The following is an 18,779-nucleotide window of genomic DNA, read 5'->3' on the forward strand; positions in this document are numbered from 1 at the left end:
GAACCTATGGATCAATCTGAAGATTTTATACTTTGTTGCAGTAATGTCTTCCACTTCATGGACAACTTTGGTATCAGTTTTCATATATGTATTTATTTAATGTTTGTCAAATTGTTTTACCATTCCCCATTGGCTTAACAGTTTAAGGATTTTATGTCTCTGCTGTGGTTCAATTCCAGGATAATTCCATACGTGGGAGAATGGCCAAAAAAAAGTGTTAAATTGTGATTTCTGAGAGTTTCAATTTTGTTGCTATATTTATTCCTAAATTAGACTAAATTAGGTTTCTTTTTTACAGTTTTGTAAGTGCTAAAAACCTTCAATTTTATTTTCAAATTTTTGTGAGTAGGATGTAGAAATAAAATTGATTTTTCTAAATTTTTGTATCCAGCAACTTTGCTAAATGCATCTATTATTGTTAATACATTATGTAGAGATCATTCTGTTGTTAATTGTAACAGTCATCAATTTTTTTAAATGGCTCTTTGGGATTTCTTGATTTTGTACCTTTATTTCCTTATTATAGTGAACCAATTACTGTGTTTTATATATACTGACTATAAATAGTGAGACTGGCTCTCCTAGTCCTGAGATCAATTTCAGAGAAGCAGATTACAGTGTTTCATTATTACATTAGATATTTCATGTAGATTTTAAAAAATGTAATGATATATAACCATCATTGTAATGTCATATAGTGTATTCTCACTACCTTAAAATTTCTGTGTTCTTCCTATTCACCCTATCCCTATATGTAGAAATTTTGTAGAGTATCATTATAAACTTTTTTTTTTTGCTTTTCTGACCTGCTAGCCAGTTTACTACAAATGGGTATTGAATTTTCTCATTAACCTGCTTTATTTTTTATTGTATAATGATATTAATTGCATTACTTGAATTCTAAGTGTGAAATCAATCTGACATTCTTGCTTACATATCTCCTTTAAGTGTATCACATATTATGAAAACAAAAAAAATATTTAACATACAAAGTTGGTATCTTATGAGTAGAGTTCAGTATCCTTCATATTTGTTTATATTGGTAATCTTCAAGAGAGTCTGCTATCTTTTGCTTAATATTGTATCTATTTATTTGTCTCCCACTCTTCCTTGTCCTCAAACTGTCCCCCCCCCGGCCCCTCCCTTCCCCTTACTCCTTCTTGCATTGTTAGGTGGAAGACATTTGAACACTGAATGTGTCATTATATATTGACCCATAATATCTGGGATGTTTTTACCTAACATCTATAATGAAAATATCTGCCAAGATAAGCTAATACTTATCTTCCAGCAGACCTAACCACTTAGAAATGGAATTGCTACACCACAGAGAATACACAACTAAAATTTAGTATTTACTGTTCTTTATTTTTCTAAAGATTTTATAGCAACACTCCATCAAGCAATGAAAAATATTAGTTTCTTTATGTTCATATGCAATTTTAAATTGTTCAAAGAATTTTTGAGTTTTAGTGATCCTGATGGGTGTATAGTGATATGAGATTATAATCTTAAATTGCACTTAGCTAATAATCAATAATTTTTTGAAACATATTCATGTATTGTTTGGATGGTTTGACACACTCTTTTGTGAAGTGTTTCTTCAGATACCTTGCCCTTTTTCTCCTTAATAAGTTGACTTCCTGGATCATACTGATTTTAGAAGTTAGACATTTAATGTCTTCTGGATTCATTTTTTACAAACTACTCATAGCAGTGCTTTGTTTGTGGGGTTCATGTGTTTCAAATACATTGTCTTGGGATTTCCTTTTTCACTCTCATATGGTGTATTTTGTTTTGTTTTTTTTGTATTGTTTGTTTTTTAGGGCCACATCCATGGCATATGGAGGTTCCCAGTCTAGGGGTCTAATTGGAGCTGCCAGCCTACCCCACAGTCACAGCAATGCAAGATCCGAGCCGTATCTGCAACCTACACCACAGCTCATGGCAATACCAGACCCTTAACCCAGTGAGCAAGGCCAGGGATTGAACCCGCAACCTCATGGTTTCTAGTTGGATTCTTTTTCACTGTGCCACAATGGGAACCCCTTGAACTGCGTATTTTGATTAAAAAAATATTTAATTTTGGAAAGAGTGATATGATCTATCTTTTGGTATTATCATTTTCTATACCCTGTATTAGAAATCTTTGCTTGTCCCAAATGATAAAAATATTATTTTACTTTCTTCAAGGAACTTTGTGATTTTAGCTTGCACATTTCTGTTTATACATCTCATTTAATTTTTACATAGGAAGCAAGCAAATGACTATGGTCCATGTTTTTCATAGGAAACCTAATTGAACTAGGTCAATTTACTGAAAAAACTCTTTTTTCCTTCTTATATTTCAATGGAGCTATTGGTTTAAGTCAAGTGAATTTATATGGGTGAGTCTATTGAATTTATTTTCATTTATTTTATTGGTATCTCTGTCCACATATGCACTGGTGACACAATTGTGAACATAATTTAGTCTTATTTAAGGAACTGGTATCTGCTATTAGAAATCCTCTGGAATCTTTCTTCTACTAACATATTGCTCCTGGCTGTTCTAGATCATTTGCATTTCCACATAAATTTTAATACTAATTTGATTATTAAAAGGGATCATCACTACCTGCACATCTAAAAGACGAAAACAAAAGTCTCTATTTTTCATGTTTTGACACAAGACAGCTTTCTAATAGTTAATCACATATAACAAACCATTCTGTATAGTTGAATGTATTGTGCACACATTCAAATTTAGTTTCGTATTGGGTGTTTGTGCAGATTTTTCCATATCCTGCGCAAAGCACCTTTTACTTCTTTGTTCCTCAAGCTGTAGATCATGGGATTCAGCATGGGGATTACCAACGTGTAAAACACAGAGGCCATTTTATCAGTGTCAAAGGAGTGGCTGGACTTGGGCTGCATGTACATAAAGGATAGAGTTGCATATAATACAATGACCACTGTCAGGTGAGATCCACAGGTGGAGAAAGCCTTGTGCCTGCCCTGGGCGGTATTCATCCTGAGGATGGCCTTAAGGATCAATATGTAGGATACAAGCACGATCAGAAGAGATGAAACCAAATTAAACACTGAACAGATCTGTATGAACAGCTCGATTTCCAGTGTGCTTGAGCACAGCAAAGCTAACAAGGGGAGACTGTCACAGTAGAAATGACGGATGATGTTATAGCCACAGAAGGACGAAATGAATATCTTTATGGTGGTTATCAGAGAAGGAAAGACACTGTAAAGATAGGGGACTGCTACCAGCACCCAGCAGACTCTTTGTGACATAACTGCTGTGTAGCGCAGAGGGTGACAGATGGCCACGTAGCGGTCATAGGCCATTGCCGACAGAATGAAAAGTTCACTGATGATGAACAAGATGAAGAAAGTCAGCTGTATAGCACACCAATGATACGAGATTGTATTTCGATCAGCTACAAAGTTTACCAACATTTTGGGTCCCACCGCTGTTGAATAACCAAGATCAATGAAAGCCAGGTGTCTGAGAAAGAAGTACATGGGTGTCTGCAGACCTGAGTCCACCTTGGTGAGGATGATCATGCCCAAGTTGCTCACTACCGATATGGCATAGATGCTGAGGAACAGCCCAAAGAAGGGAGCCTGCAGCTCACGCAGGTCTGTGATTCCCATGAGGATGAATTCACTCAGCACAGTTTGATTCCACTTGTCCATCCAAGCCATTAAGGACAATAACTGTGGGAAGAACCATTGGAAGAGATGGTGGGTTTCAGGAGATCTCATCTGTTAAAAGTTTAGTATTCAAAGCCATTTTGTGTAAGATAAATCCAATAATTGTACATAGAACCATTTAAAACAAGACTCACCTCCATTGTTGAACCTGTAGTCAAATTTAGAAACCTTTGCAACCTGAGATTTATAATAGCCATTTTATTTATTTATTTTTGTGATGTCCTGGTTGTCATTACAAGGTCTATAAAGTCCTTTTATGGATTGTCAGCAAAATATCATTAAAAATATATGATCAGTGTGGGAATATTGATATCTTTCAAAATGTTTTTTATTTAAAATATATAATTGTGAGTTTCTTGGTGGCCTAGCAGATTAAGGAACTGGTGTTGTCACTGCTGTGGGGGACTAGGAAGGGTGACTGGGAGTTTGGAATAGGCATATGTACACTGTGGTATATGGGATGACTGGCCAATGGGGACCTGCTGTATAGCACAGAGAAACTCTACTCAATATTCTGTGATAATCCATATGGGAAAAGAATCTGAAAAAGAATGGATGTGTATATGTTTGATGAAATTGCTTTGTTGTACAGCAGAAATTATCACTACCTTGTAAACTGACTATGCTTCAATTAAACTTTAAAAAGTGAAAAAAAAATACAATAGGAATTGACTCCTTTTTTTGCACCCTTTATTAGGTTTCTCCATTCTCAATCTCACACACCCTTTTCCCACACTTTTCTTCCTAGAATCACTTACCAAATAAGCATATATTACCAAATAAGTATCATGTACCAAAAAGCAAGTATGTACATACATATATTTGGTAGAATCATTTACCAAAAAACATTATATATGACATAAATCTTATATACTCCTTGACTAAGTCTTGTCTTGGGGAAATTTACACTCTGAAAATACAGTCTCTTTTACGAATAACAAAAAGAGGCCACGGATATCTACATCACAAATAAAACTATGAATGCATGATGTAAAGAGTTAATAGTAAGGTCATGTTCCTGAATAACTGAAAGCCCTACCAGAAACTGTTACAATCTAAGGCATAGACACAGTATCAATAACTCTTCCCTAACTATCAGCATCTTTGCTTAGCCAAGATCTTGGGTGGAGCTTTCAAGAAATACTTATTCCAACTTCAGAATGGTTATGAGCTAGAATCCCTGCATTTAATTCATAACATATAGAAACAAGGTTGTTTACTCCCTTCAAAGTATACAATACCAGTGGTAAAAATATGTGCTTTCTCCAGAATTATAGTTATGAAAAGATAAATCACATTAATGGTATAGTGTGTTCAGTTTGGCATCAGCAACTAAAACTCATAACTATAATTTTAAATTGAAGACAGAGGTTGAAAATTGTCACTGGAGCTCTCCTAGTCATTATGCTAATCAGTGCCATCTACTCACCTAAAACAAGGGATGCCTTCGTGTTCCTCCATGTGATTCCTAGCCTGACTGCAGTCAGAGGAATTTATGAGTGGCTCTCCCCTTGGAGACAGTACCCTGGGAACTTGAATGTAATGTCTTGGTTATTCCCAAAGCATCTGAGCACAGGAAATGATATCTGATCTTTGCTAATTATTCAGGGTATCTTTGATTTCCCAATTGAGGAAACTTTCTTTTAAATACAATTCGCATGCTTTCTTTTGTTATTAGTTTTACTGCGCTTCCTCGAATATCTGGTTTTGACTTTATTGTTTGTTGGATAGAGGCCTAAGCCACCCACAAATTATTTCAACATTCAGTGTTTTCCACAATGGCTTCTTCCCAAGTTTTATGTCCAAAGATAAAGATAAACCATTTTAAACATACCCTAGAAGTGGTTCAAAGATTCAGAAGGAGTAGTTCCCTTTGTGGCTCAGCGAGTTATGAACCTGACTAGTATTTATGACATTGCAACTTCATTTCCTGGCATTAGTGTGTTAAGGATTCAGGGTTGCCATGAGCTATGGTGTAGGTCTCATCACGGTGCAGATCCCATGTTGCTGTAGCTGTGGTCAGGCTGGCAGCTGTAGCTCTGATTCAACCCCTAGCCTGGTTAAGGTGCAGTGGGTTAAGTCTCTGGCATTGTCACACAGCTACAGCTTAGGTTGCCCTTGCAGCTCAGATTTAATCCCTGGTCAGGAAACATTGATGTGCCATGAGTGTGGATGAAAAAAGAGAAAGAAACTGAGGAGTCTCCTGCACCTGGACTGAAAGTCTTCATCATTGAAAAAATAATAAATATTGCACCTACCATATTTAGGAGCAAGATTTCAGCACTGTGAGCTTAATTTTCCCTATGGTATGTCAAAGACCAAAATGTATTTAAAGGAGTATAAGTAGTTTACATTCATGACATGAAACGTTATATTTTTATCAAATTTAGATTTTACATACATCAAGAAGGAATCAGAAAATCAGCTTAAAACTATTCTTAGAAGAAAAAGAAAGCAGCTACTTGTCTTTGTTTTCCCAAAAAAATCTTCCCAGATCCATGTGGATGATTTTTTTTTAATACAAAGAATACATACTTTTTTAAAAGTGGGAGTATCAAATGAAAAAAAAAATCATCATTTAATTCTTAGAGAATTCTAGAGTAAAAAAATAATAAATTTAAATTTTGACTTCTGTATACTTAAAAACAACTCACACATTAACACACATAAACACAAATATAATTTCTAGATCTGTTTAAATACAATAATATAAAATCATCAAGTAATAATACAAATTAGTATCAAAGTATTATTTTGGTGTCCTAAAATAGTCACATCATTTATAAAAAGTTTCTCACTCTCTTTGTCCATTTCTCATTCTTGTTTTCAAGTGATGGGTTACATAACAAAAAAAAAAAAGGGTTATTTATGAAAAAGTATCAGGAACTAAGAAGAAATTAGGCAGCTAGGAATAAGCACAGGGCAAACAAGTAAAAATATACAAACGATTTTTTAAAAATATATAAATGAGTAATCTACTAAAGGTATTCATCAAAAAACATGTTTTTACAACATAGAGGCCGTATTTTTAGCCTCACTACAATTCTAACCTTTATTTAACTGATGTGTCTGAGATAGCACAATTGTAGAAGATAAAGAACGTTAATTTTGGCTCTAATACCTTATATTAAAATATCAGATTTAGCATCTAGTATTACCTTGCAAAGGTAACCTTATGCTTCAAACTAAAGAATAACCAAGATAGACCAAAATTTTGTGCATGTCTTAATCAGCTACATGAATATAGTGTGATTGCAGAGTGCTTATTTACGAATCGCATTAAATATGTTTTGTAAAATTAAATTGTTTTCATTTATGTGAAGGATGAATACATGTGAAATAAGACTTCTAAATTTTATTACCTACAAAATATTAATAAGAATTAAAAAAGTTTTTCATCAAATCATTGAACAACAAATGAGCACCAAACCGAAGTTTTTCTTGTTTTAATCATTGTTGTTACATGATATTAAATTGTATTAAAATACCTTTCTCATGAGATTAAACCCACTGAACCTTAATATTCTACGGTATCAAGAACCTTAAAAATACAGCTTTGTCCTGGCATTCTGACTTTGGGATGACAGTAAAATAATAGTGTGTTTGCCTAAATTCCTCTGGAAATTTCACCCTTGATAATTTCCTTAATTTCTCTGATTTATCTATAGTTCAAGATGGTGATTTATGAATGAAGGTATATTTTAATCCAAAGTATGTCCCATTAAACAATTACGTACTTTACTCAAGGAACCTGAAGGATAATAGCTAAAACTATGAGGTTTATTTACTCATTTGAAGACAACTCTTTAAGCAAGAATTTCTGTCAGTAATTAAGGAGCTGATTGTGTTTGTGCCTTACTTTTTCACTTTAGGAAAGAGAGGCTAGAAAGATCAAAACAGAGATCTCAGATTTTTAGCAAAACATGATCATTCTGAAAAACTACAATCAAATTAGTTCCTCAACCCTCATACAGTCAGGAAACAAAGTATGATACATCCACAAGAAGAGTGCCACCAACACTAAGCCTAAGACAGAAAGCTGTGATAGCAGCAACCATTAAGTAGCCACTATGTATAAGAAATTTTGTGTACATTATCTTATGTGATATACACAGCAAACCTCAAACTAATTCTCTATCTTTTTCTAGATAAGAAATCTAAGAATCACCTGATCTATAACTTGTTCTAGGAGACATAGCTACTAGCAGAGCCTGGATTAAAGTCTAAAATATAAACTAGTTTACATTCCCACCAACAGTGCAGGAGGGTTCCCTTTTCTCCACACCCCCTCCAGCACTTGTTATTTGTAGATTTATTAATGATGGCCATTCTGACTGATGTGAGGTGGTATCTCATGGTAGTTTTGATTTGCATTTCTCTTATAATCAGCGATGTTGAGCATTTTTTCATGTGTTTGTTGGCCATCTGTATATCTTCTTTGGAGAAATGTCTATTCAGGTCTTTTGCCCATTTTTCCATTGGTTGATTGGCTTTTTTGCTGTTGGGTTGTATAAGTTGTTTATACATTCTAGAGATTAAGCCCTTGTCGGTTGCATCATTTGAAACTATTTTCTCCCATTCTGAAAGTTGTCTTTTTGTTTTCTTTTGGGTTTCCTTTGCTGTGCAAAAGCTTATCAGTTTGATTAAGTCCCAGGGGTTTATTTTTGCTCTAATTTCTATTGCTTTGGGAGACTGACCTGAGAAAATATTCATGATGTTGATGTCAGAGAGTGTTTTGCCTATGTTTTCTTCTAGGAGTTTGATGGTGTCCTGTCGTATATTTAAGTCTTTCAGCCATTTTGAGTTTATTTTTGTACGTGGTGTGAGGGTGTGTTCTAATTTTATTGCTTTGCATGCAGCTGTCCAGGTTTCCCAGCAATGCTTGCTGAATAGACTTTCTTTTTCCCATTTTATGTTCTTGCCTCCCTTGTCAAAGATTAATTGACCATAGGTGTCCGGGTTTATTTCTGGGTTCTCTCTTCTGTTCCATTGGTCTGTCTGTCTATTTTGATACCAGTACCACACTGTTTTTGATGACTGTGGCTTTGTAGTATTTCTTGAAGTCTGGGAGAGTGATGCCTCCTGCTTGGTTTTTGTTTCTCAGGATTGCTTTGGCGATTCTGGGTCTTTTGTGGTTCCATATAAATGTTTGGATTGTTTGTTCTAGCTCTGTGAAAAATGTCCTGGGTAATTTGATAGGGATTGCATTGAATCTGTAGATTGCTTTGGGTAGTATGGCCATTTTTACAATATGGATTTTCCCAATCCAGGGACATGGAATATCTTTCCTTTTCTTTACATCTTCTTTGATTTCTTTGATTAAAGTTTTATAGTTCTCGGCATATAGGTCTTTACCTCCTTGGTCAGGTGGAAGGTATTTGATTTTGTGAGGTGCAATTTTAAAAGGTATCATATTTTTGTATTCCTTTTCTAAAGTTTCATTGCTGGTATACAGAAATGCAACTGACTTCTGAATGTTAATCTTATATCCTGCTACTTTGCTGAGTTTATTAATCAGTTCAAGTAGTTTTGGGGTTGAGTCCTTAGTGTTTTCTATGTATAGTATCATGTCATATGAAACAAAACAAAAGCAAACAAAGAAATAAAACCCTGGAATAGCTTCTAGATCAATTATCAAGCTAGTAAAATAAAAAAAAATTATTATTATTATTATTATCCCTAAAGGTCATATACCCAGTGGTTGGTTGATAGTTCATTTTCTCTCCATTTAATAGCTTTTCTAAATTTGAAATTCAACTGTTTATTTTCACTGCTTTTATTCTGACTTAAATTATCTTCCAACAAAGAAATTAAATAAAATGTCTAACTTACAAACCTATTGACCTAAACATGTAAAGAGTCTTTCCTATGTTCCCTGTTAGGTTCCCTGGAGTTTTCTCATTTAATTTTTATTAAATGCTGAGTAAACTAAAATTTTTGATCTTGATTTATAGACTAAAACACATAATCTAGGTTGAGATTCGTGGTTGTAACTTCTGATATATTTTGTAAGTAATGAATAACATTTTATCTTACCTGTGGAAATGAACTGCTCATTTAATTAAGCTGTGCTATGGATACTAAACCTTTGGAGTTTTATACCAGGTTCTCAAGTTCCTGAAATGTACAAGGATGGCCCAAGGAGAGAACACACTAATTCCCTCCTGGGACCAAAAAGAAACAGAGGATTTTTTTTTTCCATGATAAACAAGAGAATGTTTCTGAAGCAAGGAACTTCATGATAAAAATTATTACGTGAATTCACTTTGGCCTCCAGTATAAAATGATTTTCACTGGAAAAAGTATATGCATTAGACTGGAAAATAAATTTAATGATATGGGACAGGAGTTCCTGTTATGGCTCAGGGGAAACAAATCTGACTGGGAACCATGAGACTGGGGATTCGATCCCTTGCCTCGCTCAGTGGATTAAGGATCCTGCGTTGCTGTGGCTGTGGTGTAGGCCAGCAGCTATAGCTCCAATTAGACCCCTAGCTTGGGAAACTTCACATGCTGTGAGTACAGCCCTAAAAAGACAAAAAAAATATGATATGGGACACATTTCTAGCTCTGATACTAAAAAGCATGTGCCAATGTATTGATAGTTTAAATTCTCTGAAATTCAGTTTCTTTTTCCTGGGGATATTACCTGTTTACCTCCTTCAAACTTCTATAAACATATACATAAGGAAATACAAAATGATAAGCTATGAAGGATTCATAATCATTTAATAAACATATCTATACTCATTTAACTGTAAAGGTGCTACACTGCTAAATGATAGTAAAGACATTTTAAAACATTCTGTAATTAATGGAGTAAATAATATATACATAGATGAACAGAAAAGTGCTGACAATAGCAATGGGACATTATACAGATGATTGTCATATTCTATGTAACAAGACATTAGAATATTAAATACCTAGTAGAGATAAAGGTCAGCATTTGAGCTGTGTACCATCATGTCTTAAAGACCCTTTAGACTTATCCATAGACTAGTACTAGGGTATATACTTAAAGGGAATCTTTAAAAACTTGTGAAGAATACATAGATACATCAGCTTCACACCCAGTGATTCTAAATTAGAAGACAGGGAATGTTGGCCATGGAATCTCATTTTAGAAATAAAGAAAGAAAGAAAGAAAGAGAGAAAGAAAAGAAAGAAGGAAGAAATAAAGATAATATTGATACACAGCCCATTTGTGACAAGGGATATATCCATTAAATGTAATCCCAAATGATCTATATATGCAATGCAAGCATTTCTGCAAAAATTGTCATGGTGATTTATGATTTATAAAAAAGACAAAGAATCTAAGGGGGTCTGAGCAATTTTGAAAAAGAAGAATAAAGTAATATGCACATGATCTGATTTCAAGAATTGCCACAAAATTAAAACAATCAAGCGAGTGTGGTGTTAGTGAAAAGATAAATATCCAGGTCAATGGAACAGAAAAGAGTCAGTGATAGATTCACCTAATATAGTCAATTTATCTTTGACAAAGTTGTTCAGGAAAATCCTTGCAGGAAACTTAGACCTCAATATAATAATATTTCTAGAGAAAAAAATAGGACAACAGTTTTGCAGCTGTGGGTTGGTCAGAAACTTTTGTATAAAACACGAAGTTCATGAAACCTAGGGGAAAATGATAAATTATATATCATCACATTTAAAATATGCATTGTAAAAGACACTTTTGAGAAAATGAGGAAACCACAGATTTATGTAAAATGTTTGCTAAACCGCTATTTGAAAAACTGTTTGAATCCAGAGCACAGAACTTTAAAAACTCAACAATATGAAAATGAAAGATAAGCAATAAAATTGAGCATAAATTTGAACAGACTCTTCCCCAGAGAAGATATACAGATAGCAAATAAGCTGATAAAAAATAACTTTCAACACCATTTGTGATCAGGGAAACAAAATTTAAAACTGCAATGTGATTCCATAGCATCTAATAGAACAGCTAGAATTTTAAAAATATAGCTTTAAATGATAATAGAAAGTACTCACAGTGATGCAGAGCAACTGAAGCTCTCATCCACTGCAGGTAGGAAAGCAAGGTTGTGCAGCCCACCCAGTAATCTCACTGTGTTATTTACCCAAGAGGAAAGAAAACATTTCTACAAAGAGATCTGTATGCCAATGCTTAGAGCAGTTCTAGTCACCACATTCTAAAACTAGAAATACTTTATTCCAAATGTCCATTAATTATTGCATGGATAAGGCAACTGTGGTACCTCTTTAGGATGGAATATAATTCAGCAACTAATAGGAACAAGGGCTCGTATTACCTGAGTACAAGGATGGATCTTTTTAAGTGAAAGAAGTCAAACTAAAAGGATGTATAAATGTGATTCTACCTTTATCACATTGTGGACAAGATGAAATTGCAGTAATGCGGAATACACCTGAAAATTCTGAGGTGAGGGGAGGGAGATAACTGACTATAAATTGGTTAAGATGGAACTTTTTTAAGGATGATAGAAATATTCTATTTCATGAATATGGTTACACAATTGTATGTGTCTGTTAAAATCCATATAACTGGTAGCAATTAATATTAATATGAAAACTCAGTAGCTTTGGCTTTAAAAAAAAGAACTGTTAAAGTTAATCTTTGCTGCAGAATAGGGTTATCTTTGCAGGGGAGATTGGAACTCAAAGACAAAAGGAGAGAATTATTATGTGTTCCAATGTTCTACTTAAACTTGGTCTCATTTGTAGAGTAATGTTCAGTTTGAAAAAATTCTTCAAACTGACACTTATTCTATGCACGGGTGGACTTTTTTCTCCATATTCTCTTTAATAAAATTAAAAAGTAATTGAAATAATTTTGTTGTTACTTTGCTAATAAACTCTATGAAAGCCTCTTATTTCAATGCTCTTTATTTAAGTCTATGATATTTATGAAAGGCCCATTAATGAGATGGCTATAAATTATTGCTATGTGTTAATATTACCCTTTATGAGCCATGTTTTAATTGTTTTGAAAATTGTAATTTAGTACATTTAGTTATGGCAGTTTATATCAATTTAATTTTTTCTTCTCTTGGAATCAGTATTTTTTGTATCTCTCTGTCTTCTCTTTCATTAAATATGCGTTCTATAGTGACTAGGCACTGTTGCATTTTAACACTTTATACTTGATTTCTAAATTTTTATCTTCTATTTTTTGAATGACTATACTGAATACTCTGAATCATCTTCTGCCATACTCCTGGTGTCTCATTATCTCATTTTGATTTCCTTGAAGCTTAGTCTTTTTTTTTTTTTTTCTCTTTTTAGGGCCATGCCTGCAGCATATGGAGGTTCCCAGGCTAGGGGTTAAATCAGAACTGTAGCTGCTGGCCTACGTCACAACTACAGCAATGTCAGATCCAAGCCACATCTGCAACCTACACCACAGCTCACGGCAACACCAGATCCTTAACCCACTGAGCAAGGCCAGGGGACAAAACTGTATCCTCATGGATACTAGTTAGATTCGTTTTTGCTGAGCCATGAAGGGAACTCTCCAGTGCTTAGTCATTTTAAAAATCACTTTATATTATTTTAAATCCACATATTGCTTCTATATTGTTTTACAGCCTTATTTTATGCTCTGATTTTAGTAACATTGGGATGTAAATTTTTCCCCACATTTTGCAAATAAAATATCCTTGTATGAAGTTCAATAGCAATCCCTTTGTTCTCTCAGTGTCTGAATAGAATGGGCATTTTGACTATCAGAGGAGGGACACAGGAAGTTGGAGATTACATCAAGGTAGCTTTTCTAGGTTCATGTTTAAGAAATTACTCTTGCATTTTTTGTTTGTGTTTTGATGGCCTTAGAATATTATTGCATAGCTACTTTAATTCTCAGAGCTAAGTTTATTTCAAAAGTACTGTCTACCTATTGTTTCTCATGGCTGAACAGATTTTGCTTTCCAAACATGGACCTTGGGTTTTAGACATTGTATGTTGCTTTTTTGTTTGTTTGTTTGTTTTTTGTTTGTTTGTTTGTTTCCAAGTCAAATGAACCAAGCAGCATGTATGTTGCTTTAACACTACTTTCTGAGTCCTGAATCTTCCAGAAGCCCCTCCCTGTTGAAACTTTCCTTCCTACTGTCCTCACCCCATTCAATTGGTACTCTTCTCAGCACTGTCTTTCTCTAGGTAAAACCCTGTCCTTTTCAGATGGAATATGTGCTGCTTATTTATGAAATCCTCAATGACCCTTAAAACTGTATTAGTCTTCCACAGTCCCTTTGTAACACTCTGAGCCTGGGTAAGAGTTGAGAGCATGTGGAATATTGAAGAAAGATATGAATTCTACTGGATCTCCATTGTCCATAAATGTTAAATTCCCCTCTCTTTCTTCTAGATGTGTGTGTGTATTTATTGTATGTGTATGTGTACTTATTGTATGTGTGTATAGTAGATCTTTTTTTATTTAATTTAAGTGAACTATAAGTGAATATTCCGGATTCACAAATTACATGGCTTATAAAGTACTGTAGGGCTTTAAACTTTTGATGTCTCCTCCACATTTCCAGGAATTTTTTTTTACTTTTCTTATTACCTTAAATAGTAATATTCTGATGAGCTCAAAATGTTTGCTTTATTCATTGAAACCACAGCACATTGTATTTTGAACAGAGCAAATGTGTAATGAATATGATTGACTGTAAACTTATCTGTTAGATTCTGCAAGAGATACACTGTATTTTTTTTTTTTTTTTTTAGAGACACACTTGAGGCATATGGAAGTTCCAGACTAGGGATTAAATCTGAGCTGCAGCTGCTGGCTACACCACAGCCGCAGCAACGCTGTACCCTTAACCCAATGAACGAGGCCAGGGATGAAACCCACATCCTCGCTGAAATTATGCTGGGTTTTTAACCTGCTGAACCACGACAGGAACTCCTGTGGTTTTACATTGTTGTAGCTTACCATATAGACTTGTTGTGATATGAAAGAACATATATTGCCAGAGTGAGGATACTGGTTATCAAAAAAATTACTGCTTACCCAGTTACAGAGGTATGGTATAAGAATATGTCTCATAGCTTGAGATTTCTTATCTCAAACTTTATTCATTTTATACACCTCAACCTGTAGTACATTATTCCAAAATAATTTATTTATTTTTATTGTTAAATTACCATGTCACTATTTTGAGCAGGAAGATAATTGGGGAGTATTCCCTTTGGGGCATTCCCTGTGGGTTTTAACAACAGTTAAGTAAATGGATATAAGCAATCTAAATGAACCATATTCACAATGTACTTAAGCCTGCATTTGTTGTTCCACAGGTAAGAGGTCATTTTCCAAATATTTTAGGAAATATGTTCAAGTCATTTTCTGAATGTTTTAGGAGGTGGGACCTAAACTATCAGAGTCAAGTATGTTATAAAATCCCTAGTAATTAGCCCAATGGTTGTTAACTATTGCACTGATCAATTGAATGCATTCATCACCATCTGACGTGCAGTGTCTGCCTAAAAATTGAAAGCGATACATCCTGAAATAAAAACAAAATAGACAATATTGAAGTTATGTTTATAGAGATAATGATAATGCTCCCAATAGACTGTAAGTTTACATTTTCCTTCGGGAAGAAGATAGACCTGTTCAAAGCAGAATAATCAGGAAATTTATCAACATGGGCCAAGAAAACATTGGACCCATTCAACTATCTTGAGGCTTATATTTTAAGTGGAAAATAATCAATATTTATTCCATGCTTATTTTACTACCTACATAAAACAGAAGCCACTTTACATTACTACTTATTTCATAATATTTCTCTGGTCTTAATGGCTTAAAAAATAGCCAGATAGATCAAAGATCATGTTTTGTTTTATTTCAGTGGGTGTGGGAGGGTGAGGGGAAAGTCCTAAAATGAAGCCATGATATAATAAGAGGCAGGGAAAATGGTAAAAACTCTGGGAATGGATTTGGCTCTGGCAATTATTAGCTGTGAGCATTGCTATAAAGGTGAAATAAACTTACACATGCAAAAGTCCACTCTTACAGCTCAATAAATGGCTGTTATTATTTCGCACCTTCTTTGTAAATTGTTTCAATGCAGAGCCCAAGATATGTGCAGTGTTTTTACTTATTAAAGTTCTATGTTTGAGAGTGACTTCACATTAATTGTAAATATTGATCATATATTATTAAATTCTTTAGGCATAATAGCCATTTTCTCTTTACAACTCTGAGCCCTTTTGACATACTCTAACATTGACTTAGGTGTACCCCAAATAGCTGTTATTTTGGTATTAACACATATTAATATTGACTTAATCATATTCATCTAACAGAAATGACCATTTTAAATTTAACTAAATTGTTTAACATTGTCAATTTTTATTATCCTATTTATCAAAAGTGAAATTAAGGCCACTGCAAATAGCAAATGGGATTGTGGTTATTTGTGTGCGTGTTTTGTTTTGTTATTGACAGATGATAGAATTCACAAAATCCTTTTATTCTCTGATTCAGAAAAATTGTATTCAAAATATAATTAATTGGAGTTAATCTGATAGATTAAGTGCACATTAACAATGACAAAAGAAATATAATACATGAAAGAATAAAATATCTAGTTTAAGGCTCTGTTCAGCTATGTCTTTTAATGATTTAGTGGTAACATTTTCATGGTCACCCAATATTTGCTATTACTAGAAAATAAATACATGTGATGACAAAAGTTCAATTGTACAGGTATCTTAACTTTATAACAAAAGTTTACATATTTAAAGGAAATTGTTGTCAATGCTCATTCTTTTATGGATTTAATCTATCTGGCTGTGCACTATTGTATCTGTTTTGTCATTTAAATTTATTGCTATTTGAAAAAGGAGTAAGCTTGGAGGGAAAGCCTAATATCATATATGGCCTTTAATTATGGAGCAGGTGAGAAGCAAATGCTTTCAAATTCCAAATCCTATGTAATTTTCCTCATCCCAGGTATATCATTGAACTGACAGCAAGAATTGTAATCGCAGTTGAACTTTGCCTGTGGCTCCTAAATGCATCAAAACATCGATTGCTTTCATTATGTTCATCCAAGTTTGTTTTTTATTTCTTTTATTTCTGCTCTTTACCTTATCGACATGAACTCTTTTCTGAAACTTCCTTTGGATAATAGTCATGTCCTCTCTCCTCATGATGTTTTTAAAATTAAAAAAATATATATATTTAGGGATTTTCTAATCAATGTGCTAAGATCTTTCTTAAATGAACTGGTGCATTTAAAACATTGTATTGTACTGGAACAGCTCAAAAATATTCAGTTAATTAGAATTAGTGGTTTGAATGCTCTAATTTGTTTTGTTGTAATTTTTATTTATAATACATAGATACATATGCTTCAAGGTAAATCTTCCTTCTTTGATGTCTCACATGAGAGTTTCTTATCTTTTTCTTTTTATTTCTTTCTCTTTTTTATTTTTGCTTTGCTTTGTTTTTTAGGGCCGCATGCATGGCATATGCACATTCCCAGGCTAGCTGTCAAATCGGAGCTTTAGCTGCAGGGCTAAGCCACAGCCACAGCTCACTGCAATGCAGGATCCTTGAGATACTGAGGGAGGCCAGGGATTGAACCTATGTCCTGATGGGTACTAGTGGGGTTAATTACTGCTGAGCCACTATGGGAACTCCCAAGTATTTATTTTTTATGCCTTTCCAATAATTCTATGAAAATGTTTTCTCCTGATATTGACAATTCTTCTATGTCATCCTGATTTTGTTTTTTCCAGGAGATTGTTGGTACAGACTTTCTTGGCCTTCCATCACTATTTCTAATCCAAATGTTTTTTTCCCTCATTGGTGGGGTTCATGTTAACATACTGAAATTAGAGCTTAACTTTCATAATGAATTTAAATAATGTACAGAATATTATTTACAACAGATTAGGTGCCCCCAAGACTGACTCAAATTGTATATAGGTAGATATATAAAATAAGGTAAGTAACTTGAATAAAATCCATCCTCCAATTAATGTAATAATATAGATAAATAATAGAAATTTGAATTCATGTCCAGGTAACACTTTCACTCCTATTTGATTAACCAGGGGAATATAAGAAAATTTATTTTTCTATATATTCTAAATTTCATTTCTTGTAATTTTTTCACTCTTAGCTGTTAAGTTTTATGTCTTTTTTGTTATATTTTTAATTAATTATCTTTGTGAGGTTAATTGTTACTTCTAGACAATAATTACCCAGCTGTTATTTCATTGAATAAAAAAATCAATATACAACCAAACATATTACTACTAGCACAAGAGCATATGTCTTATTTTTAAAATAATTCTCCCATTTGCAAAATAGAGTTTTGAGAGTGTAGATAAATATAGAGATTGTCAAGAATTTAGGTTTCCAAAACAATACGAAAGACCAAATATTTACTTAAAAAGGACAATATAATGCTAAGAATTTAAAAAACACATTGAATTAAACAGGCGTTATCATATAATTTTATATTCAATCATGGCTTATCTAAAAAAACTTGATTAGTTTTTTACAGAATAATCTAACGGAATTGGAAAATTTTAGAGAGATTAGCTCAAAATAGCACCTTTTGGTAAATAATTGATCTATTAAATAAAACCTTATTTAGCACATTCTAGATTTAAAGTTATTTTAAGTATTCAATTTTTTAGCACATTTTAAAATTTAGTATGTATTCTATTTTTGAGATAATATGATAATTGCATGAGGAATCTTTTTAGCTCTTCACCTTGTGTTTTAATAGGAAAATAGCTAATAGAATTCAGTAGTAAATTAATCATTTGACTTGGTTTTTAGAAATGACATGAACCAGTTGAGTGAAAAGTCAAATCTTCCATTTGATTCCATAGTGAATGGCACCGACTTTTGACCCACCATCTTGTCACTGCTCTGGAACTGCTGCTGAGAAGTTATACATTTCCAACAAATACATATGAGACCATATTTCACTTTTCCTAAGTCACAATATTGCTCATTTTTGTCATAACAATATGAATTATAATTTTATGAATATCCTTCAAGTTTGTTCTATAAGATATCAACATGAAGA

At 33.4% G+C, this 18,779-nt stretch overlaps 1 protein-coding gene across 1 annotated transcript; it reads right to left on the minus strand.

The window, feature by feature from the left end:
* Window positions 1–2,745: 2,745 nt before the first annotated feature.
* Window positions 2,746–3,702, minus strand: LOC146406237 (olfactory receptor 8K3-like). The gene has a single exon (XM_085013515.1). The coding sequence runs from the start codon at window positions 3,700–3,702 to the stop codon at window positions 2,746–2,748; it is 957 nt and encodes a 318-aa protein (XP_084869641.1).
* Window positions 3,703–18,779: the final 15,077 nt, after the last annotated feature.

This window comes from Sus scrofa, chromosome 1, assembly GCF_054392235.1.
Source record: "Sus scrofa isolate SSC_HxYL_T2T_F1_AM1 chromosome 1, Sscrofa_HxYL_maternal_Yorkshire_Landrace_v2.0, whole genome shotgun sequence".
Classification (NCBI taxonomy): domain Eukaryota; kingdom Metazoa; phylum Chordata; class Mammalia; order Artiodactyla; family Suidae; genus Sus; species Sus scrofa.

What these genes read in the sequence shown, in the direction of transcription:
- LOC146406237 (XM_085013515.1), bottom strand. Translation starts at nt 3,702, where the DNA reads ATGGCTTGGATGGACAAGTGGAATCAAACTGTGCTGAGTGAATTCATC.